This window comes from Bos indicus x Bos taurus, chromosome 19, assembly GCF_003369695.1.
Source record: "Bos indicus x Bos taurus breed Angus x Brahman F1 hybrid chromosome 19, Bos_hybrid_MaternalHap_v2.0, whole genome shotgun sequence".
Taxonomy (NCBI): Eukaryota; Metazoa; Chordata; class Mammalia; order Artiodactyla; family Bovidae; genus Bos; species Bos indicus x Bos taurus.
Window position 1 is genome coordinate 48,856,497 of NC_040094.1, and position 22,891 is coordinate 48,879,387.

The 22,891-nt window shown below is 59.4% G+C and overlaps 1 protein-coding gene across 3 annotated transcripts; it reads left to right on the forward strand.

Annotated features, from left to right (window-relative positions):
- The first annotated feature begins 1,647 nt into the window (after positions 1 to 1,647).
- On the forward strand, positions 1,648 to 22,284 carry ACE (angiotensin I converting enzyme). 3 transcript variants are annotated; one of them, XM_027518286.1, is made up of 25 exons: positions 1,648 to 1,896; positions 2,554 to 2,721; positions 3,337 to 3,430; positions 3,838 to 3,981; positions 4,380 to 4,571; positions 5,088 to 5,185; positions 5,530 to 5,702; positions 6,069 to 6,292; positions 6,606 to 6,750; positions 7,020 to 7,118; positions 7,367 to 7,489; positions 8,048 to 8,259; positions 8,876 to 9,012; positions 9,840 to 9,998; positions 10,319 to 10,406; positions 12,208 to 12,351; positions 12,484 to 12,675; positions 15,261 to 15,358; positions 15,558 to 15,730; positions 17,816 to 18,039; positions 18,312 to 18,456; positions 19,183 to 19,281; positions 21,069 to 21,191; positions 21,458 to 21,645; positions 21,812 to 22,284. In XM_027518286.1, exons 1-25 carry the CDS (start codon positions 1,648 to 1,650, stop codon positions 22,039 to 22,041), a joined length of 3,921 nt encoding a protein of 1,306 aa, XP_027374087.1. In that variant the 3' UTR covers positions 22,042 to 22,284. The 3 variants fall into 3 exon arrangements, with proteins under 3 accessions (XP_027374087.1, XP_027374088.1, XP_027374089.1); XM_027518287.1 differs by lacking the exons at positions 1,648 to 1,896; positions 2,554 to 2,721; positions 3,337 to 3,430; positions 3,838 to 3,981; positions 5,530 to 5,702 and having other exon boundaries at positions 4,395 to 4,571; XM_027518288.1 differs by lacking the exons at positions 1,648 to 1,896; positions 2,554 to 2,721; positions 3,337 to 3,430; ... (7 more) ...; positions 7,367 to 7,489; positions 8,048 to 8,259 and adding an exon at positions 8,266 to 8,783.
- Positions 22,285 to 22,891: the final 607 nt, after the last annotated feature.

Consider the following 22,891-nt stretch of genomic DNA (forward strand, 5'->3'; position numbering starts at 1 on the left):
CCTTATCTCTTTACTACCCTTAAGGTTATTATAAATACCAAATAAGATAACTTGTACAAAATAATTTAGAAAGGTTTAAAAAGGTACCCAAATGTAAGTTGTATGTACTTTTAGATCATCTTCCAACCCCTTCAGCCTTTGTTTTTATGGTTTTTCAACGAGGCCAAGGCTGTTCCATGCTGAACTCAGTCCCTCACCCAGATGTTCTATAGACATGGTCACCAGGCCATGTGTCTGACCTGAAGTTGGAACACTTGCCCCCCAGCCTCCCAGATCCAGTGCTCAAGAGCTCCTCAGAGATGAGGCCCGGCTCAAACCTGGCTCCCTCCTGCTTTCCACGCTTTCTTTCCTGATAGAGGAGAAGGACTCCCTGGTTTCAAGCTAAGCCTCAGACTCTTTATTCTCTCTACCCTTCCTCTCACTCCAAGACCCCTGCTTTGGGGCCTGAAGGGGTGCCACTCTCAAAATCTCCCCCACCCAAGCCTTAGTTGATGGGGAGACTGTTCCCTCCTGGAAGACAGCAGCTCCCTGTGCACATGACCCACAGCCTGAAAGCCTTAGGACCACTGGATTGAGAGCCGGTAGGCTCTGCAGAGGAGAGGCCGGACCCCCGTCCTTGGTGGGACTGCTCTGATCCCAGGTGTCCACTTTGCCAGTCCTGAGGTGTCTACTGGTATAAAGCCCTCCTCTCCCCTTCCTCCTGCCTCCCCTCACACAGGGGGAAAGACTGATGGGGAGTGTGGAAACCTGGGGTGACTGGGAGCAAGCCATTCAACCTGGGTCTTAGCGTCTTCCTCTGTTGTCGCTGTGGTCATCTTTGTAGCTCTCCAAGTTGGCAAGTCTGTGTGATTGTTCTTGCCTGAGCAAATGACAGCTTGTGTGAAGGAAGCAGGTGTGCCTGTGGCTCTATGTCTCCCCTTCCAGAACAACCCCCCATTCTTTCCCCCATCTGACCGCCCCCCCCCCAGTCCCCAGGTGAACCGGGGTCCCTGAGCACCCCCCCAGATGCCTGCAGAAGCCTAGGTGCTCCCCAGTCCATGCAGGCCACACCCAAGGCCTCGTGAAGAAGCAGGACCGGGTGACGGTCATTAACCCTGTCTCGCGGCACTAGCGACTCTGCGGACAGCTCCCCCACCTTGTCACTCCGAGCCCAGAGAGCCCCGGGCGGTAAGGCCGGAAGACTGAGCGGCAGAGGCCGCTGGGCTCCGGGTCCCTGCACCGAGGCTGAGTGATGGAAGGGGAGGGCACGCCGGCAGACTGGGGTATTCCAGCAAACTGCTGGGTCTCTCAGCTTCATAGGTGTGGGGTGTATGTGTGTGTGTTGGAGGAGGGGGGTTCTCCTTTCTAGCCTCCCCTGCGAGAGCCTGACCTAAGGCCCGTCCGCCACTCCCTCCCACCCCCACCCCAGCTGCATCTCGCCGGGGGCCGCCTCGGCTCGTCCTCGGTCCGGCGCCCCTGCCCGGGGCGGGCCAGGAAGCCTCGGTCCCCGCCCCGCTCCGTTAGGCCCGCGCGGCGGCCGGGGGACTTTGGAGCAGAGGAGGAAGCGCGGCGGGGCGGGGAGGTGGGGGTGTGTCGGAAGGCGGCCGGGTTTTATAACCCGCAGGGCGGGCGCTGCGCGGGAGAAGGGGCTGCGCTGCGCACCGCACCATGGGGGCCGCGTCGGGTCGCCGGTCGCCGCCGCTGCTGCTGCCGTTGCTGCTGCTGCTCCTGCCGCCGCCGCCCGTGATCCTGGAGCTGGACCCCGCGTTGCAGCCGGGGAACTTTCCCGCCGACGAGGCCGGGGCGCAGATCTTCGCAGCCAGCTTCAACTCGAGCGCCGAGCAGGTGCTGTTCCAGAGCACGGCCGCCAGCTGGGCGCACGACACCAACATCACCGAGGAGAACGCGCGGCTCCAGGTGGGCGCGCGGGCCCGGGGCGGGGGCGGGGCCCGGGCGGCCAATCACAGCCCGGCGGCTGGGTGCTGGAGGGGCGGAGAGTCCCCGCCCCGCGCGCGCGCCCCCGGCCCCGGAGCCGTGGGGTCCGGGCGGGGCCCGCCTGCCTCCTCTCCAGCCACCACCCCGCCCCGGTTCCCAAAGCGGTCCCCGTAGACAGGCAGTCGGTTCCCTGGCCCGGTGCTGGGCCCATGGTCCTGCCCAATAAGGAACCCAATAAATGAGGCCGGCCACTCTGACCCCGAGTCCTCCCAGGCGGCGGCGACGGGGGTGCCTCCGGGCTGGATCCGCGGCAGTCTTGCTTAGGGTGCCCGCTCTGCTCTGGGTTCTCCACTTCTCGGGCCGCACACCTTCCCCTCTCTCCTTGTACCTGTCACCTTTCATGGCTATCTGATCACCCTCTCCTCTCCCTCCCTCTCTTCTGGCGCGTTTCTGCTCCACCGCCTCCCTGAGGCAGACCCCCCCCCGCCCGCCGCCGCCCCAGTTCTTCACCCGCAGGGCCCAGTTGAAGGGAGCAGTGCTCCCATCAGCGCCGGTCTCCAGAAGCCCTTGACCTTCCTCCCCTCCCCGAGCGCCATGGCGTCCCCTGTTTACCTTCTCGTGCCCTCCTGGTGCCCACAGGAGGAAGCAGCCTTGCTCAGCCAGGAGTTTTCAGAGGCCTGGGGCCAGAAGGCCAAGGATCTGTTCGACCCGGTCTGGCAGAACTTTACCGACCCCACGCTGCTGCGCATCATCGGGGCGGTGCGCACCCTGGGCCCCGCCAACCTGGACCTAGAGAAGCGGCAGAAGGTGGGCCTGAGGGGTGGAGGCAGAATTCCCCAGGGTACCCTCCCAGTGTCTACGGTGGTGGTGAGAGGTGGGGCTGTCTGGCCAGGAGGGACCCCAGGATCTCTACTGGCCCTGACTGCAGGGGAAGCCCCTGTGAGCAGAGTGGATTCCTGAAGTACTGATTTCCCTGGAGATGGGGTGCGAGAAGTTATATTAAAGCAAGTGTCATGGAGTAGAAAGCAAAATTCAAGTAAACAGTGGAAGATGAAACAGGGGTTTTCAAAGTTTCTCCATAGGTGGTTTGTTTTAAGGGCTTCCTCCGAAAGGTGGAGAGGGTATCAAGGTCAGGGAATGAAGGGGATTTGGTCTCAGTCAGGTGGTGGCCGAGCTCAGAATTGAACCCTGCTCCCTAGTTCTCAGGACGCCAGTTTCCCATCTCCACAGGCGGGCTCCAGTGGAAGCGAAACCCGTCCATTCACGTTCAGATATGCTCCGAGTGCCACGAGGTGGCCTTGTCCAAGCCGCATCCCCCCTCGGGGCGTCTCCCCTGTTCCTCCCAGCAAAGAGAGGAGGGGGCAGCCAGATTAATTCCAAGGGCTGTTCATCACTAACATTTTCTCAACTCTGACTCCCCAGTACAACTCTCTGCTAAGCAACATGAGCAGGATTTACTCCACTGCCAAGGTCTGCTTCCCCAACAAGACTGCCCCCTGCTGGTCCCTGGATCCAGGTAACTGGCCTGAGTCTCCTGTCTGTCTTCCGGGCCTTCCTGACCTTCCCCGACACCCCTCGGCTCCCTGAGGATGGCACATTTCTGCAGAGGGGGGCGGTAAACCCAAAGGCCTGAACCTCTGATCAGGACCAGAGTGCCTGATGCCCCCACACCCTGCTCCTCCAGGCCGACTGACTTCTGGAATCTCCAGCCTCCAGCCCCGACCCCACCCTCACGTGTGCTTTTCCTTCCCCATCACAACTGGCCTTCATCGTCGCCACCTGGTTTTCCCTTAATGGGCCCTCTCATCCCCCCAAGAGCCCTCCACAGGCCTTAGACCCCGCCATGGCTTTCCTTACAAACCTCCTCTACTGCTGACTTCGAGGCAGCAGTCTCTGAACTGACCCTGCCCACCTGTGTCTCAGAGCTCACCAATATCCTGGCTTCCTCGCGAAGCTACGCCCTGCTGCTGTATGCCTGGGAGGGCTGGCACAACGCCGCGGGCATCCCACTGAAGCCCCTATACCAGGACTTCACCGCCCTCAGCAACGAGGCCTACAAGCAGGATGGTGAGCACACCCACCAGCCTCTGTGTGGGCACTACCCTCCCGTCTTCTGTCTCCACTGAGCCCCGAAACACACAGAGCAGCCATTACGATGACTCCCTACACTGGTCCAAGGTCTCACAGATGGTGGATGGCCAAACTGGGCTTTAGCCCCATCAGCCTCATGCTGCCCCTCCTGGCACTCCTCCCAGCTGTAGGGCTTATATGTGTCAGGACCTGTTTAGCTGGAGTTGGAGCAACCATAGTTAGAAAACTGAGAGCGGTAACCCCCAAGCTCTCCCTTGCAGTGAGCAGGCAGATACACTGGCCCTGAGCTGGGAGAATGGCCAGGTGATAGCTGGGGGGGAGGTGCCAGAGCCTAGGGCCTGAACTGCATCCCCAATGCCACCTGCCCCCCCCAGGCTTCTCAGACACAGGGGCCTACTGGCGCTCCTGGTATGACTCTCCCACCTTCACGGAGGATCTGGAACGCCTCTACCAGCAGCTGGAGCCCCTCTACCTGAACCTCCATGCCTACGTCCGGCGCGCACTGCACCGCCGATATGGGGACAGATACATCAACCTCAGGGGACCCATCCCCGCTCACCTGCTGGGTAAGGACCAGGGTCAGCCTCATCACGTTTCACCTTTCAGAGCATCGCATTGCTCACTCGCCCGCACATGAACCTATAAAGTCGATGATCCTTATGATCACTGCTGTTCAGAGCGTGGCTTAGGATGCGCGAGGGACGTGGCACAGGGCAGAGAGCTAGTAAAATGCAGAGCCAGGAGCCACCCTGAAGGCTTTAGCTCCAGTGGAAGAGGAGAAAGAACCCCACTTTATCCCCCAGAAAGCCAGCCCTGTGGGCCGGTGTCAGGGCTGGGGGAGGGCAGGGACCTGGCAGTCAGAAAGGACCCCAGCCGCATCACCTGGGCACCTTGGCCTTTGCCAGCCCCAGGGAACGCAGAGCACTCGGGAGTGGGTGGGACTGCTGTGTGAGCCCAGCAAGCGGGCTGTGGCCCTGCCGCGCCCCAGGTCCAGACACCGGGGTGCTGTTCGGTGACACGCCTAGGGAAGCAGGCGCTGGCTGGGCTGGGCACCAAGCTGTCGGCTCCCCTCCTCTGTCTAGGGAACATGTGGGCCCAGAGCTGGGAGAACATCTACGACACGGTGGTGCCCTTCCCCGACAAGCCCAATCTTGATGTTACCAATGTTATGGTGCAGAAGGTGAGCTCGGAGTCAGGCCCTGGCAGGGGCCATGAGGGAGTCAGGCATGAGGAGCTGAGGAGCCGCAGCCTGCAGTGTGTCCCCACCGTGCGCTGGGCGCCAGTTCTTCCCTCAGGACCCCGCTGGGAGGGGAAGGTGGCAGCGAGCAGCAGGCCGCTTTTGTGTATCCTCTGTAGCCAGTAGGGGCCCGGCCTCCGGGAAGGGAGGCCACGGAGCAGAGGTGCTCTTCATGAGCATGGAACTGACCCGAGTGGGGGACCCCAGATGCACCCCCGGGGCAGCCGGGGTGGGCTCCAGCAGCTGGCCCCTGACCCGAGTGTGCCCCCCCACCCCTCCACCCCCAGGGCTGGAACGCCACACACATGTTCCGGGTGGCGGAGGAGTTCTTCACCTCCCTGGGGCTCTTGCCCATGCCACCCGAGTTCTGGGCGGAATCCATGCTGGAGAAGCCAAGCGACGGGCGGGAGGTGGTGTGCCACGCGTCCGCCTGGGACTTCTACAACAGGAAAGACTTCAGGTCTCGATGCTGGAGGCAGCTTGCAAGGCTCCCCAAGGCCGGGCAGCCGGGCCACAGGGAGGCCAGCTCCCAGGCCCACGTCTATCCCAGCTCTGAGACCAGCCGGGAGGCTGGGTCTCTTCCAGGGCTGCAGCAGGCTGCTTTCACTAGGCAGCTCTGACAGGCAGCAGCCTTGTACCTTGGAACCAAGGGGAAAGGCTGGGTGTGGCTGGGGCAGGGTGGAGGTTTGCCTGTTTCCACCGGTTCCTGGGAGTCCGGGACAGCGCCCGCCTGGCTTCGTTCCCTCTGGCACCAGCCTCCCTGAGCGCTCTCTGGTCCCCGTGCTGCCCGTCCTTCACCCTCACCCACACGCTCTCCCTGCCCCAGGATCAAGCAGTGCACGCGGGTCACTATGGACCAGCTGTCCACGGTGCACCACGAGATGGGCCACGTGCAGTACTACCTTCAGTACAAGGGCCAGCACGTCTCCCTGCGCCGAGGCGCCAACCCCGGCTTCCACGAGGCCATCGGCGATGTGCTGGCCCTCTCCGTCTCCACTCCTGCACACCTGCACAAGATCGGCCTGCTGGACCAGGTCACCAATGACACAGGTATGCGGGGGTGGAGAGGACCCAGCCCAGCCCATCCAGACCCCCCACTGGCCCCCCAGCAGGACCCCACTGGTTGCTGCTCACATCTGCCCGTCTCGTTTCCGCCTCTCTGCCCCACGTCAGGCAGGTCTGGGGATCCACCCAGGCCTCGAGGCCTACCCTGCATCCCAGCTCCACTGCCCAAGCATCCTCTTCCAATCAGGACTCCATGGTCCCTGCCCAGCCTCACCTCCTGCCAGCCTCTCCCCCAGGGCCCCCTATCCCAGCTGGACTCCCCTCTCCCTCTGACCTCTCTCTTCTCATCTCCCAACAGAGAGTGACATCAACTACTTGTTAAAGATGGCACTGGAAAAAATTGCCTTCCTGCCCTTTGGCTACTTGGTGGACCAGTGGCGTTGGGGGGTCTTTAGTGGGCGAACCCCCCCTTCCCGCTACAACTATGACTGGTGGTATCTTCGGTGAGCAAAGAGGGATGGAGAGGGGCCTCATCCCAGGGGCCCTCGCCACCTTCCCGGGTTCCCTGCCCCCAGGAACACCTCCCCCCTCCTCCTCACAGCATTCTTCTTTCCTGCCTAAAACTCCATCAGACAGGTGGTCATCCCCAGTTCTCCAGGGTGGGGAGGGTCGGCCAGTGGGAATGCCTGCTTGGCAGCCTTTTCTGCAAAGGGAAAATCAGCCTGTGTACAACCCTCAGGTCCTAAGACAACTTAACCACATCCTTTTCCAGAACCAAGTATCAGGGGATCTGTCCTCCGGTTGTCCGAAATGAAACCCACTTTGACGCTGGAGCCAAGTTTCACGTCCCAAATGTGACCCCGTATATCAGGTATTGCCCCCAGTTCTGGCACACCTTAGTTCCTTCCCCTACGCTGGGCCCCCATATCCCGGGCTTGTCCCCATCCTCCCCTAGACCCCCAGCAACCTGGAATTTGAGTGGGCCTCTCCCCTGAGCCAAGCTTGGTTCTCAGTTCTCCCCCAAGGCAGCCCATGGCCCAGCCTCTGCCCTGTGGAAGCTAGCTGGGCCCCAGGCAGGGGGCCTCCGCCATCCCCCTCACACCCGCCCTGTGCCTGTAGGTACTTCGTGAGCTTTGTCCTGCAGTTCCAGTTCCACGAAGCGCTGTGCAAGGAGGCAGGCCACCAAGGCCCCCTGCACCAGTGTGACATCTACCAGTCCACCCAGGCGGGGGCCAAGCTCCGGTGTGTGGGGCTGTGGGGGGGTGAGGGGAGAGCTCAGTGAAGGGTGTATCGGGAGGGGGCACCCCACCATGCCAGTGGAGGGAGCGCTTCTCCACTCCCCCTCCTTTTCTTTCTCTCATCAACTGCTTGTTGAGTGGGCTTTCTGGCTGGCATGCATGATAAGTCGCTTCAGTCGTGTCTGACTCTTTGCCACCCCATGGACTGTAGCCCGCCAGGCTCGTCTGTCCAAGGGATTCTCCAGGCAAGAATACCAGAGTGGGTTGCCATGCCCTCCTCCAGGGGATTTTCCCACCCAGGGATTGAATCTACATCTCTTACATCTCCTGCATTGGCAGACAGGTTCTTTACCACTAGCACCAGCTGGGAAGCACTTCTGGCTGGTGTGGGGCAAGACAAATGTCCCCCTTTCACAGGGCTCCTAGGCCCTGAGACTTAACACTGCCATTCTTGCCACCCAGTTGGGAGAGAAGTGGCCAGAGGCGGAGCAGGTGGGCAGGGCAGCAGCCATAGACCCTGGCCTGAGAGCCCTGTGCCCACAGCACCCGCTCTGCCCAACAGGGCACTGCTGCAGGCAGGCTCCTCACGGCCCTGGCAGGAGGTGCTGAAGGACATGGTTGGCTCAGACAACCTGGACGCTAGGCCGCTGCTCAGCTACTTCCAGCCGGTCACACAGTGGCTCGAGGAGCAGAACCAGCAGAACGGCGAGGTCCTGGGCTGGCCAGAGTATCAGTGGCGCCCACCGATGCCCGACAATTACCCGGAGGGCATTGGTAAAGCCCGGGGCAGGGTGCCGTGGGTTCTCAGCTCTAGGTTCGTGACCCAGGCCCCCAGTTCACAGTTCCCCATCAGCTTGTCCAGCCAGGCCCTGGCGTCCCCTGAGCGTTCAGCAGGGCCCTGGGGTGGAGTGGGCACATCTTTCCAGCCTCCTGGGGAGGGCGTGCCCAGATCTGAGGCCCCCAGCGGGGGGCTGGCTGGCAGGCACACTGCTCTATGAGGTCATACTGCAGGATCCGCTCTTATTGGCCGGGGGCGGGGGCTGTAGGGCTCTGCTCTCCTGCGGCCATGGGCCATGGTTGGGCTGCTCCAGGACTGCCTCGCCTCCTCCTCCTCCTGCTCTGCTGTGGGCGCCCCCTGCTGGTCCCCAGTGAGGGGACCACCGGCCAGGGGACCACCAGCCAGGTGACAGTCAACCAGGAAACAACCAGCCAGGCAACAACCAGCAGTGAGACAACCATCCGCCACTCAACCACCCATCCCTCAACAACCAGCAGCCCGAAGAAAACCCAGAGCCCAAGTGGGATTGGCTGGGGGGCGGGGCGGGAAGGCCCAGGCGGCGGCGGGAGGGCGAGGGGAGGCCTGTCTGTGTCCCTCTGCTCTGTCCCGTAGACCTGGTGTCCGACGAGGACGAGGCCCGCAAGTTTGTGGAGGAATACGACCGGAGATCCCAGGTCGTGTGGAACGAGTATGCCGAGGCCAACTGGAACTACAGCACCGACATCAGCACAGACAACAGCAAGTTGCTGGTAGGGGCTCCTCCAGCCCAGCGCACGGGCGCTCCTCGTCCCACAGGGCCCGTCCTCTGAAACCCAAGGCGCTACAGGATGCCCTCCCGTCCCCAACATCACCCCAGGGGGACACGTTCTCAGAGTTTGTGAAAAATCCTTGCAGCGTATTGAAAAGTGTCCAATTTCAGGTCCAGGTGGGCACACACCCAGTGCCTAACAAAGGTTGTCTTTCATTAATAATCTGTTGTCGGTAAAGGAATAATTTGTGTGGAAGTAACTGATGCCAAAGTCAGTTTTTAAAAAGACTGAAGGCTCCTGTGTGCCACCATAGCGAGGGCTACACCTGCCCCCCAACCTCGACCCCCTCCGCGTCTGTGTGGCCGAGCGGAGATCATAACCAAGGTGAGCCACAGAGAAATAACATTTCGTAAAGACCCATATGTACTGGCCACTGTTCCTTGGCACTCGACATCTATTGCCTCGTGTATTCCTCAACGGTCTTGCAAAGCCAGTGACCTTATTCCCATTTTACAGCTGGGACCCTGAGGCTCAGAAGCCACAGAGAGAATGCCAAGCTGCCTCTGTCCCAACAGCATTCAAGATATGGGGTGGGGTTTCCTTCTCTGCCTCTCCCACGCGATATCTTGCTGGATGAGGGCATGTGTACTGCACACAGGACATCACAGACAGTCCAGGCTGAGGAAGGTCTTTATAGGCAAAGGCAGCAACGTGATAAAGCCGCCCCTGACACCCAGCCTCTTCGGCTCCTGCACGATGCCTCCTCCTAGGAGCCCTTTCCAGAGCTCCTCCCGGGCCTCATGATACGGCTCCCCCTGTGCCTGCAGATGGAGAAGAACTTACAGATGGCAAACCACACCGTCAAGTATGGCACCTGGGCCAGGAAGTTTGACGTGACCAACTTCCAGAATGCCACCATGAAGCGGATGATAAAGAAGATTCAGGATCTAGAGCGGGCAGCACTGCCCACCAAGGAGCTGGAAGAGGTGGGGAACTTGGGGGTAGGGTGGGGCAAAGGGGGTGGAGGATCCCAGGTCAGGAGAGGGTCCTAGCTCAAGGGATGGCATGTAGCCTTCATGCTGCTTCCTCCTCCTCAAGTTGTCCAGTCATGACTTCTGCCATGTCTGTGCACACCTCCAGACTCGTCTACGCACACCCCCAGACTCGCTGAGAAGGGAGGGCTTTGGGAGCCCCCTCCCCAACCCATAGCCCAGCAACCCCCCCCCACCTCCCACCCCACGCAATGGTGCCGGGGCAAAGCAGGGGGCCAGATCTGTAGCTTGCTGCCCCTCTGCTTCCCCTGCAGTATAACCAGATCCTGCTGGACATGGAGACCGTTTACAGCGTGGCCTCTGTGTGCCACGAAAATGGCACCTGCCTGCGGCTCGAGCCTGGTGAGCACACTGGGCAGTGAGCGGGAGGCCCGGGGAGGCTGGGGTGCTGTCCACAAAAGGGAAGTGTTCAGTTCTGACTCAGGAGGTCAGCACGCCCAGGAAACTCGCTTCCCTCTTTTCCACCCATGGGGCTTCTCTGCCACTGCTTAGAACCAGCCTGGCTTCATCTCTGCGCTGGTCCCCTAGCTTCTGCTCCCTCTGGTCCCATCCTCCCTGCTCCACCCTGTGCTCTGCCCTTCAGAGCAGGTGTATCTCAAATGTTTCTCTCAGGGGCTTGGACTTCCCTCTAGGCACCTACCTCCCCTTGCGCTCCTCCCTGGATCCCACCCCACCCCAAAATTGAAGCCTCAGCCTGCAGAAGCCATTCCCACCTCACTCCCTCCAAGGCCGGCAGGAATGGACCAGCTCTGGCGAGTCCTCTTCCTCTCGCAGGAGACTAGCCAGTCCTTCTTAACCTTCCCCCTTCTGAAGAAGCTCAGCCCAACACCCCAGTACCTGCACACAGAGACCCCCCACCCCCTCTGACCACGCTCCCCTCACCTTCCCAGGGTCAGGGAGCCAGAGACATAAACATTTTTCCTGAGGAATCTCCACCCAGAAACAGTCTCTTCCTGGCCCTCCGCCCAACTCCCACTTCAGAACAATCACAAATAGAAATGGAAATGGAAAATAAACAAGAGAGAGAAACAGTTTTCCTAGGACAGGGTTTGGCCTGGGGGTTGTGTATGAGGGTAGGCACGCAAGTGGGGGTGGATATACATGTGTGTGTGTTTGTTTATGGACAAGAGTGTTAGAGGGAATGTGGCCTCCACCCCCATCAGTCAGCCCCTTGATCTGGGCCTGGGCTGTCAAATCGCTGCCGGTAGTAACAATAAGAGCATCCCCAAAAACAGAACACTCACATCAGCAGAGGACGGATGAAAAATTCTCAAAATGTGTTTTCCTCCAAACAAGTTACCTTGAATGTGCTTCCTCTGTGTAAAGGGGATGCACATAGCATATCTCAGCTCAGAGCGCGATCAGCGAGGGGTGGATCCCCGCAGGCCTCCGTCTCCAGCCGGGTCAGGCAGGAAGCGGGGCCACCTTCACACCTGACCCCTGTGCTCACGGCCGCCTCATCCGAGCTCTGCGAAGGCCGTGTCAGCTCCATGTAACCCATAGCCCAGGAGGCCACTCATACAGGCATGGCTCTGACAGGACACGGATCCAAGGTGGTGCTTGAGTGGATCTCTGTACTTGGCCTGCACAGCGGTTATTCAGGCAGTTCAGTTACAATGTGTGAAAGGCACCCTGGGCCCCGTGGGGACGCAGAGATGAAGGAGCCCAGTCCCTGCTCAGGGTCCTCCTTCCCCCAGGCCAGCATTATCCCCATCTCACAGACGGAGAGAGGTCAGGAGGAAACCGACCAAGAACCCCCATCTTTTGACCTCCAGGCTATTTCTCCCAGGGAGGGGTTGCCAGGGGACAAACGGCGAGCAGCAGCTCTGGGGCCTGGGCCCTGGGTTTGTGCCCTGGCTTGGCCGCTTCCTGGCTAGGAGACACAGCCATGCCACCAGCAGCTTGTGTGGAAGGAGGCTCAAGGGCACCCCTCACGGGGCTGCTGCAGCCCTGTAGTTGCCTGAGGTTGCGTCTGTGCAGTGCCGAGCCTGGGCCTGGCACCTGTAAGCCCATAGAAAGGGCACCAGCCTGTCTCCAGTTTCCCCCGACCTGTGCTGCCCCTTCCTGTCTTTTCCTAGCTCTGGAGGAGGTGGGAGGTGAGCCAGGAGCTGGGGGCTCAAGCCATCCCACCCCTCCCACCCAGATCTGACCAATCTGATGGCCACATCCCGGAATTATCAGGACCTGGCCTGGGCGTGGAAGAGCTGGCGTGATAAAGTGGGGCGGTCCATCCTCCCCTATTTCCCCAAATACGTGGAGCTCACCAACAAGGCCGCCAGGCTCAATGGTGAGTGCTCCCTGCAGGGTCACCGGTGCCCTCAGAGGTGAGGGGGGCAGTCCTTGAAGGAGACAGGGAGTGCTCCAGGAACGGTCAGGTGTCCAGAGAGCCTGGGCGCATCCCCCACCCCCACACCCACAGGCTACCAGGATGGCGGGGACTCCTGGAGGTCCATGTACGAGATGCCCTTCCTAGAGGAGGAGCTGGAGCAGCTGTTCCAAGAGCTGCAGCCGCTCTACCTGAACCTGCACGCCTACGTGCGCCGGGCCCTGCACCGCCACTACGGGCCCGACGTCATCAACCTGGAGGGCCCCATCCCAGCCCACCTGCTCGGTGAGCGCCAGCGAGACGGGCCGCAGTCCAGGGGCAGAGGGCAGACTGGGAAGGGTCTGCAGGGGACACTGGAGCCTGGGGCAGGGCAATGTTGCCAGGCCCAGAGTGGGGTGGGGGGCGGGGGTGGGAAGAAGAGCCCCCTACTTGCACTTGGTGCCACGTTTGCTATAGATCCACATGGTACCGGTCACCAGGGATGGGGCAGTGCACAGAGTTCACAGGCCTGTGCTGGGGAGACCACCTCCCAGGTCACAGCACCAGGCGCCATGAGGGTGAGGAGGAGGCTGGGAGTGGGAGCTGAGAAGCCCTCCCCAGGAGGGGGCTGTGAACAGACCCGTGAAGGGCGAGAGGTTCTGACAGCTGGAGAAAGTAGTCATGTCAGGAGAGAGCAGGGTAGACTCGACGTTCAGGCAAAGGAGCTGGGAGAGTGTTGCTGTTGCTCACTCAGTTGTGTCGGACTCTTTGAGACCCCATGGACTGCAGCACACCAGGCTTCCCTGCCCTTTACTATCTCCCAGAGTTTGCTCAAACTCATGTCCATTGAATTGATGATGCCATCCAACCATCCCACCCTCTGTCTTGCCCTTCACCCTCCTTCAATCCTTCCCAGCATCAGGGTCTTTTCCAATGAGTTGGCTGTTCTCATCAGGTGGCCAGAGTATTGGAGCTTCAGCTTCAGTCCTTCCAATGAATATTCAGGGTTGATTTCTTTTAGGATTGACTAGTTTGATCTCCTTGCAATCCAAGGGACTCTCAAGACTCTTCTCCAGCACTACAATTTGAAAGCATCACTTCTTCGGCTCTCAGCTACTTTTTATGGTCCAGCTCTCACCTCCATACATGACTACTGGAAAAACCGTAGCTTTGACTATATGGACCTTTATCAGCAAAGTGATATCTCTGCTTTTAAATATGGTTTGTCCTTTTTAAAACTAGGTTTGTCATAGTTTTTCTTCCAAGAAGCAAGTGGCTTTTAATTTCACGGCTGCCGTCACTGTCTACAGTGATTTTGGAGCCCAAGGAAATGAAGTCTGTCACTGTTTCCATTGTTCATCTATTTGTCATGAAGTGATGGGACCAGATGCCATGATCTTAGTTTATTGGATATTGAGTTTTAAGCCAGTTTTTTCACTCTCCTCTTTCACTGTCATCAAGAGGCTCTTTAGTTCCTTTTCACTTTCTGCCATAAGGGTGGTGTCATCTGCATATCTGATGTTATTGATATTTCTCCTGGCAGTCTTGATTCCGGCTTGTGCTTCATCCAGCCTGGCATTTTGCATGATGTACTCTGGATAGAGGTTAAATAATCAGGGTGACAATATACAGCTTTGGTGTACTCCTTTCCCAATTTGGAACCAATCTGTTTTTCCATGTCCAATTCTAACTACTGTTTCTTGACCTGCATACAGCTTTCTCAGGAGGCAGGTAAGGTGGTCTGATGTTCCCATCTGTTTAAGAACTTTCTGCAGTTTGTTGTGATCCACATAGTCAAAGGCTTTAGAGTAGTCAGTGAAGCAGAAGTAGATGCTTTTCTGGATTCTCTTGCTTTTTCTATGATCCAATGAATGTCAGCAATTTGATCTCTGGTTCCTCTGCCTTTTCTAAATCCAACTTGTACATCTAGAAGTTCTCCATTCACATACTGTTGAAGTTTAGTTTGAAAGGCTTTGACAGTTACCTTGCTAGCATGTGAAATGTCCCCTCAACTTGGGGACCCTCATTCTCCAGGGGTTGTAAACTCAGATGCCCTGAGTGCATGAAATGGGCAGTCAGAGACAACAAGGGGTGGCAGGGACTGGGCAAGCAGACGCCATGGGGTTCCTGTGTCTGTCGGACCATCAGGCCCTCTTCCTGGGGGGCTCCTCACTGTGAACAGAGAGACCAGATGGGACCACACACCGTTTACAGATCATGAGGGAGACCTCCTTCCAGCTTTGGGTCTAGTTCTTTGCAGCTCAAGAGACCAGCCACCCTTGGTCTCTCTGTGGTTAGACCAGAGAATGCCAGCTCATTGGCCGAGAAACACAGACCCCAAGAAGGAAAGCAGGTGCCCACTGGCCTGGGAGCTGGGCTTAGAGCAGAGCTTGCACCCCCATCCCATTCTGGCTTCTCACTCCCTCCTACCTTCACTGGCTTGCACCCATAGGCTCCACTCGATGTCAGCTCAAGCTTAGTCTCCTTTGGCCCTGAAGGTGGTAGTTGCTCAGTTGTGTCTGACTCTTTTGCGACCCCATGGACTGTAGCCTACCAGGCTGCTCTGTCCATGGGATTTCCTAGGCAAGAATACTGGAGTGGGTTGCCATTCCTTTTTCCAGGGGATCTTTCCAACCCAGGGATTGAACCCAGGTCTCCTGCATTGCAGACAGATTCTTTACCATCTGAGCCACTTGGGAAAGCTTCTTTACTCTTGTCTTGCCCTAAATGCTGAGACATCAACCTCTCCTAAAGGAGGGCAGTTGGGTGGTTCTTTTTTTTTAATTTTGGTTTTGTGCTGGATCTGGCCCCTCACGCTGTGTGACGGTGCTGAGCCTAAAACGCAACACTGTCTCCCCTCTCTCTGCCTCTCGTCCTCTGCCTGCCTCCAGGGAACATGTGGGCACAGAGCTGGTCCAACATCTATGACTTGGTGGCACCCTTCCCTTCAGCCCCCAAGATGGATGCCACGGAGGCCATGATAAAGCAGGTCTGCACTGGCCCCCTCCTCGCACACCTGCTCCTCTAGGGTGGCCCCAGGGTGTGGGGCGGGGAGCCCTGCCCCAGGGGGAGAGGGCCCCCTAATTCAGGAGCTGCTTCTAGCTTGGCCCTCCCCCCAGGCCCTCCCACAGTGGCACACAGTCTGTCCCCACCGTCCCCAGCTTTGGCAGAGCTCTGTCTGTTTGCAGGGCTGGACACCCCTAAGGATGTTTAAGGAAGCAGACAATTTCTTCACCTCCCTGGGGCTGCTGCCCATGCCCCCTGAATTCTGGAACAAGTCGATGCTGGAGAAGCCGACCGATGGGCGGGAAGTGGTGTGCCACGCCTCTGCCTGGGATTTCTTCAATGGCAAGGACTTTAGGTGCGTCCGGGCTGCAGGTCCTGAGCCCAGAGGCCAAGGAGACGAGTCTGAGTCTGAGCTGGGGGCGGAGGGTTCAGAGAGGTGGGCCTGGCCTCAGCATGACCACCAGCTTGTGGCAGGGGAACCCCATCCACCACACAAGGGTCTCCTTGAGCACTGACCAGCTGCGTCAGCTCAGGGTTCCAGGTCGCAGTTCTGGGGGTGAGCCTTGTGTGAGCCGCCAGCCAGCCTCCCTCTCGGGCAGGCCCTGGGCACAGCGGGCCTCTCCCTGCTGCCTGTGCCTTGAGATAGGGGAACACACGGGGGTGTGGGGGCTTCACACAGATCTGCTCGCACCTCTGACAGGGCTCAGGAGCTGTCTTCATTGGTGGACAGTGTTTCAGTTACTGCTCTGAATCACACCAGCCCAAAACCCAGGGCTGTAAAACAACTATTTGACTGTGCTCATGATTTTTTAATTATTATTTTGAATGTATTTATTTATTAATGGCTATGCTGGGTCTTTGTGGCTGTGCGAGGGCGTTCTCTCGTTGAGGCAGGCAGGGGCTCCTCTCCAGTTGCAACATGCGGGCCTCTCACCGTGGTGGCTTCCCTCATTGCGGCTCACAGGCTCCAGAGTGTGGACTCAGTAGTTGGGGCTCATGGGTTTAGTTGCCCCGTGGCATGTGAAATCTTCCCCTACCAGGGGTCAAACCCGTGTCCCCTGCATTTGCAGGCTGGTTCTTAACCACTGGACCACGAGGGAAGTCTGCTAGTGATTGTATGGGCCCGGGATTCAGGCACTGCTCAGTGGAAGTGGCTCATCCTGCCTTGCAGGGTGGAGACCTTTGCTGGGGCAGCTCTGATGGCGGCAGAAGGCTGGCATGGCTCAGCGGGGTTTCGGCTGTGCTCCTGGCTGTCAGCTGGCTTCCTTGGTTTCTCTGTGTGGCACATGCTGGGGCAGGGACACTCATGTGGGTTCCTGCATTCACGTGCTGGGTGCCTGGGCTGGCATGGCTGGAGCAGCTGGGGTCTGGCCGGACATCTCTCTCTAGGAGAGCTTGGATGACCTCATGTGGTGGCAGCCTCAGGCGGTCAGATTTCTTACCCAGTGGCCAGCATCCACAGAGCAAAAGCAGCCAGATCTCTTAAAGACTAAGTTAGTCCAGAACTGGGACAGGTCACTCCTGCCACATTTTATTGGCTAAAGCAAGTCACAAGATTCAACCAGTCACAACCCAGGTTCAAAAGAAGATTAAGAAGTTTCCACCTCTTGGGAGAAGTGGCAGAGATGGTGAAGTATCTCTGATGAGAAGAGTGGACTCAGAGGTCCTGGAACAAAGTAGGCAGGTTCACTGGCTCCCCTGGCCTTGGGATTTTCCTTCAGAGGCGTGGAGACCAGAGCTTCAGGGCTGGGCGCAGACAGACTCTCAAAGCTGAGGTCTCCTTGGGGAACCTCGATCATACAGGAAGTCCTAACAGAAGGTGGGCAGACCCCAACTTGTCACTGGGGCAGCTCTTTCCACTCACCATAGAATAACAAAAAAAGGGGTCCACTGAGATGAAAAGCTCTGGTTAGATCCAAGGGTGAACTTCCTCAGCTCACAAAAGGTGGAAGGGGAAGTGGAGCCCCTGCTCGGACAGCTCGGCAGATGTCCCATCAGTCCTGGCCCTGAGAAATCCCAGGGTGATCTGCCTGCTGGCATCGGGCACGTGGGGTGCAGAAGAGCCCAGACACCATGGTTTCCTTCAGGAAGTCTGAGACCAGGGAGAGACAGACCGTGAGAAGAGGAACCACAGGACCCACGTCCTGGAAAGTCACTGAGCGTGACTGAGGGTCCCCGTGCCTCCAGAGCACATACCTTGCACAGTCAGAAAGCCACACACACAGCAGTGCAGGCTCGAGGTGTTCAGGGGAGCTGGAGGCAGGGAGTGGCCTGGAGGACCATGCTGTAGGAGTTTCCAATCCCCAGATCGCCTCCATTTCTCCTTTTGGTTTTCCTCCCCATGATGCTGTGGCGGTCCTGGGGGCATGCTCTGCGAGCAGGGTTGGCCGCTGCCTTTGCCCAGGGCTCCTTGCTGTCTCTCTCCCACCCCGTGCTCCAGGATCAAGCAGTGCACCTCGGTGAACATGGAGGACCTGGTGGTGGCCCACCACGAAATGGGCCACATACAGTACTTCATGCAGTACAAGGACTTGCCCGTGACCTTCCGGGAGGGCGCCAACCCTGGCTTTCACGAGGCCATTGGGGACGTGCTGGCCCTCTCAGTGTCCACCCCCACGCACCTGCACAAGATCAACCTGCTGAGCAGCGGGGACGGCGGCTACGGTGAGTGAGGAACGGGGAGATCCAAGCGGGCAGAGGGGCCGAGAAGCGGCAGCGAGCTTGGGAGGCAGAGAGGAGGCTCCATGGGCCACAGGCGGTGCCAGGACAGAACACAGGGAGCCAGGGGACAGCCAGCGGGGAGAGCAGGAGGGAAAACCCGTCCCAAGAGGCAGGTCGCCCCACCCATTCCACCCACCGCACACCTGCTCAGCCCCCTGCTAGGCTATGGCGGGAGGCATCCCTGGATCTGACGTCGGGCTCCCTTCTCTTGGCAGAGGAGGATATCAACTTTCTGATGAAGATGGCGCTCGAGAAGATCGCCTTCATCCCCTTCAGCTTCCTCGTCGACCAGTGGCGCTGGAGGGTGTTCGATGGAAGTGTCACCAGGGAGAACTACAACCAGGAGTGGTGGAGCCTCAGGTTCTAGAGCCCTGCGGCGGGGTGTGGGCCGGGGGTCTCCACGGGGTATATGCCGGCACCTGCGTCTGTGTGTACCTGGTGTGTCTGCATGTGTGGTGTCTAGGGGAGTGTGTGTGTGTGTGTGTATGTGCGTGCCTGTGTTTGTATGTACGTGGCATGTCTGTGTGTACCTGGTGTGTCTGTGTGGCATGTAAGTGTGTGTCTGTGTGTGTGCCTGCATCTGTGTGTACCTGGTCTGTGTGCATGGTGTCTAGGTGTGTGTGTGTGCTTGTGTCTGTGTGTACCTGGTGTGTCTGCCTGTATAGTGTCTAGGGGTGTGTGTGTGTGTGTGTGTGAGCGACGGGGTACCGGGGGGCAGGGACTCACAAAGGCACAGCTTGCAGGAGTTGTCAGCACCCTGTGCAGGCCCAGGGCAGGCACCATATTGCAAATCAAGAACACCAACTCTCCCAGCTTGATTCTCCCCCAAAAGTGAAAGTGTTAGTCACTCAGTCATGTCTGACTCTCTGTGACCTCATGGACTGTAGCCCGCCAGGCTCCCTGTCCATGGGATTTTCAAGGCAAAAATACTGGAGTGGGTTGCCATTCCTTTCTCTAGGATTTCTTCCCAACCCAGGGGTCAAACCCAGGTTGCCTGCATTTTTGATGGATTCTTTACCGTTTGAGCCACCAGGAAGTGCTGATTGTCCCCAAACCCTCCCTCTAATGTGTCTTCCTCCTCCACAGGCTGAAGTACCAGGGTGTCTGTCCCCCACTGGCCAGATCTCAAGATGACTTTGACCCAGGGGCCAAGTTCCACATTCCTGCAAGTGTGCCTTACGTCAGGTAACAGGAAAGGGAGGAGGGCGTCTGGAGGGGCAGCGCCTCCGCGTGGTGTTGAGACACCTTTGCTACCCCTTCCAAGAGCTACCTGCTCCAGGAGCTGCCGTCAGGGCAACCTGGGGACCCATGTGTGGTGCACTGTGTCTGGGCCTCTCACCTGTAACCAAGACTGACGTTGTTTCACTCTTGTGATACAATGAGAGCCCCCGCCCTCCAGACGGTTGAAAACAGAAAGTTCACTATAACCAGCTAATGGTTACAAGACCTTGGTTAGTTAACATGAACCATGACCCATGGCCAGACTATGCCCTGAGCACTATTTTCTCATTTTTACAGCATTCTGTTCCCTTATATGTATTGAACATATTTCCTGTGACATAATTTGAGTTGTACCTGGGGACCTTCTACCCACTGGAGCTAGGACTAGAGGCCCAGCTGGATGGAAGCCTGTATTGTTAGGGGTATGGGGTCACAGCCTTGGGATTAGACAGTACAGGTTCAAATCTCATCTCCATGACTGTTCCCTTGAGTAAATCCCTCCATCTCTGCAAGCACCAGCTTCCTCACCTGTGGAATCCCATTTCATAGGATCGTTGCAAGAGTTCACATCTTAGCACACAGTTGTAATACAGAACACGCTTGGGGACTGGTGGCCATAACCCACCATCATTAAATCACTGTCTTAAATGGAATGCGGAAACACAGCAGCACCATCAGTCGTGCAGCCACCACGTGCATGCGCCCAGTCAGCCCCTCTCCCTCTGCGTGCTGCAGGGGAGTGCTGGCTGGGGGCTGGGAAGTGTGATTAGAGGAGCTGGAGCCCTCCATCGAGGCAGGGATCTGGGGCAGAGGGCCCCTGTGCTCCCCAGGCCAGTGAAGGAGGGCTTATGTCCATCATGCCCAGCCTTCTACCCCAGCACCTGGCTCAATGTCAGCACAGTCAGGACCTAATAAATAAGCATGAGGTGGGTAAGCTCTGTGCCTGAGTCCAGGAAGGAAGAGAAAGCCTGCTCAGAGGCTCCAGGGAGCAGCGGGGGGAGCAGGGAGCCAAGGAGAGTCAAGGGCACCTCCATGCAGGCCTGACCAGCCAGTGTGCCAGGGTGACCTACAGAGAGACCCTCCGCCCGCCTTCCCAACGGGCTTCTGAGCTCCTGAGCTGGCACTCACTTTCACACAGAAGCCGGCCCACGTGACGGCTAGCTTCCCGGCTTAGCACAGATAATTCTCCAGGAGGGAGAGGGCAAAGGGATCGCCCTCCAGATTCTGACCAGCAGCCTTAGCAAAGCACATACAGGAAAGGCCAGGAAAGACAGTGCACCTGACTTGTGCCCAGCCTTTCCGTCTGCACTGCTGGTTCAGGACATTCCAAACCTCCCCACATTCAGAGAGGCTGCCCCTCCTTGACCGGCAAATTCCTGCAGGGAATTCTCACTGCTTTGGGATAAAGGAGGTCATTTGGGCTGGCTTCCCTGCCCGGTCAGAAGCATGACCCTGTAGGCGACGCCTCAGGGACAGAGATGTCATTTCTGTGTCCAGAGCAGCCCGCCACATCTCTGATGGGCTCTGCCCCACTCGGCCTCACCCATGAGCATCCCTAGCTCTAAGAGTCTCTCCCAAGATGCTCCATGCGGAGGCAGCTCTGTGGTGAGAGGCGGGGAAGGAGGCCTGATGACTCTGCAGGCCAGGACGGGCTCACCCTGACGCCATGGCAGGCAGCAGGAGGCAGGGTGGCTGGGGCTCGAAGACGCTGCCCCCAGCGCCCACCCCAGGCCTCGCCTGCCCCCCTGCAGGTACTTTGTCAGCTTTGTCATCCAGTTCCAGTTCCACCAGGCGCTGTGTCAGGCAGCAGGCCACCAGGGCCCCCTGCACAAGTGTGACATCTACCAGTCCAAGGAGGCCGGGAAGCTCCTGGCGTGAGTCTCCTCTGGCCTTGCTCTGACCCCTGTCCTCCCCACGATGACCTACTTCCCAGTGGAGCTCTTCCCAGAACATCTACCATGGCCTCGGCCAGGGTCACCCTTTCCCCAAAGCCCCAGACCTGCCCAGGCCCTCAGTCCCGGGTGGGGAGCGGAGGCTGGGGGCGGGGATAGAGAGCGCTGGTGTGAGACTGGGACGGGGTGGGACAGGGAGCCTCCCAGCCTGTCCCTCTGACTCGGTTCCCCGCCTGGGGCTCCCCCAGGGATGCCATGAAGCTGGGCTTCAGTCAGCCGTGGCCCGAAGCCATGCGGCTGATCACAGGCCAGTCCAACATGTCGGCTGCCGCCATGATGACCTACTTCAAGCCGCTGCTGGACTGGCTCGTGACGGAGAACGGGCGGCACGGGGAGAAGCTGGGCTGGCCTCAGTACAACTGGACGCCAAACTCGGGTACCGCCACCCACCCCCCTGGGCCCCGGGGCAGCCCCAGGGCTCGCTCAGGGCTGGGGCCCTCCCAAGATAAGGCAGGTTGGAGTCCCGCCGCCGCGCTCAGGGTTGGGGAGCCAGCGGTGTGCCCGGCCTGGCCCAGCGCCTGCTCTCGTTCCTCCCCGCCCAGCTCGCCTGGAGGGCCCCTTCGTGGGCTCCGGCCGCGTCAACTTCCTGGGCCTGAACCTGGAGGAGCAGCAGGCCCGCGTGGGCCAGTGGGTGCTGCTCTTCCTGGGCGTCGCCCTGCTGGTGGCCACGCTGGGCCTCACCCAGCGGCTCTTCAGCATCCGCCACCACAGCCTCCGCCGGCCCCACCGCGGGCCCCAGTTTGGCTCCGAGGTGGAGCTGAGACACTCCTGAGAGGAGACCGGGAGGGGCCCTGCGCTGCTCCTGACGCTCACCCCAGCCCCTTGCCCTCCTCCTGCCCCCTCCTCCTCCTGCCCCCGCCCCCCCCCCCCCCCCCCCCCGCCAGTCCTCTGGACCTCCGGCCATCGTGGCCTCTGCCCCCCCCGCCCCGCCCGGTCCCCAGAGACCCAGAGTCTCCCTCACGTGGCACCCTCTCCCCGTCTCCCTGTGGATACAATTAAAGGTCCTGCCTTCCCATCCGCGTCTGTGTCCCTCACGGGGAAGCTCCCTCGCTTCCTGCCAATCAAGGGCGTCACTTCTCGGGGGTCTTCATCTCTTTCCAAGAAGAGGCTGGAAAACGCCCCCGAGCTCTGGCCCCAGCACCACCCAGCGCCCAGGCCAGTCCCCTCTCCAGCCCGGGCAGCTGGCCCCTGGCCTGCTGTGGCAGGCAGGCCTGGCCAGGCCTGGGCACTGGCCCAGGAGGGCTCTGGGCGGCAAAGAGGGAGCAGACATTCCGGGCTGCTGGAGCCCTGCCCCCGCTATTCCCATAAACGGTCCAGTCCCCGGACAGAAGGCTCCCAGCTGTCCTCCAGTCCCCGGGGGTAGCGCCTTGCTGGCTGAAGGCACAGAACTGGCTGGTGCCTGCCCCGGCTCCATGTCCACTCGCACACATGCTCAGAGCCACCGGAGTACTGCCCACAGGGCCCAGGGTCAGCACCCTTTGCCCTAGCCGGGCAGAAGGGGGTGCCCACGCAGGGACTGACTGCAGGGACCACCCCTGCCCCTGCCCCCAGCACATGCCTTCACCCTGAGTCTTCCTCAGAGGCCAGCCTGGTTTTGAGGGAGTATCATTTTGAGGGACATT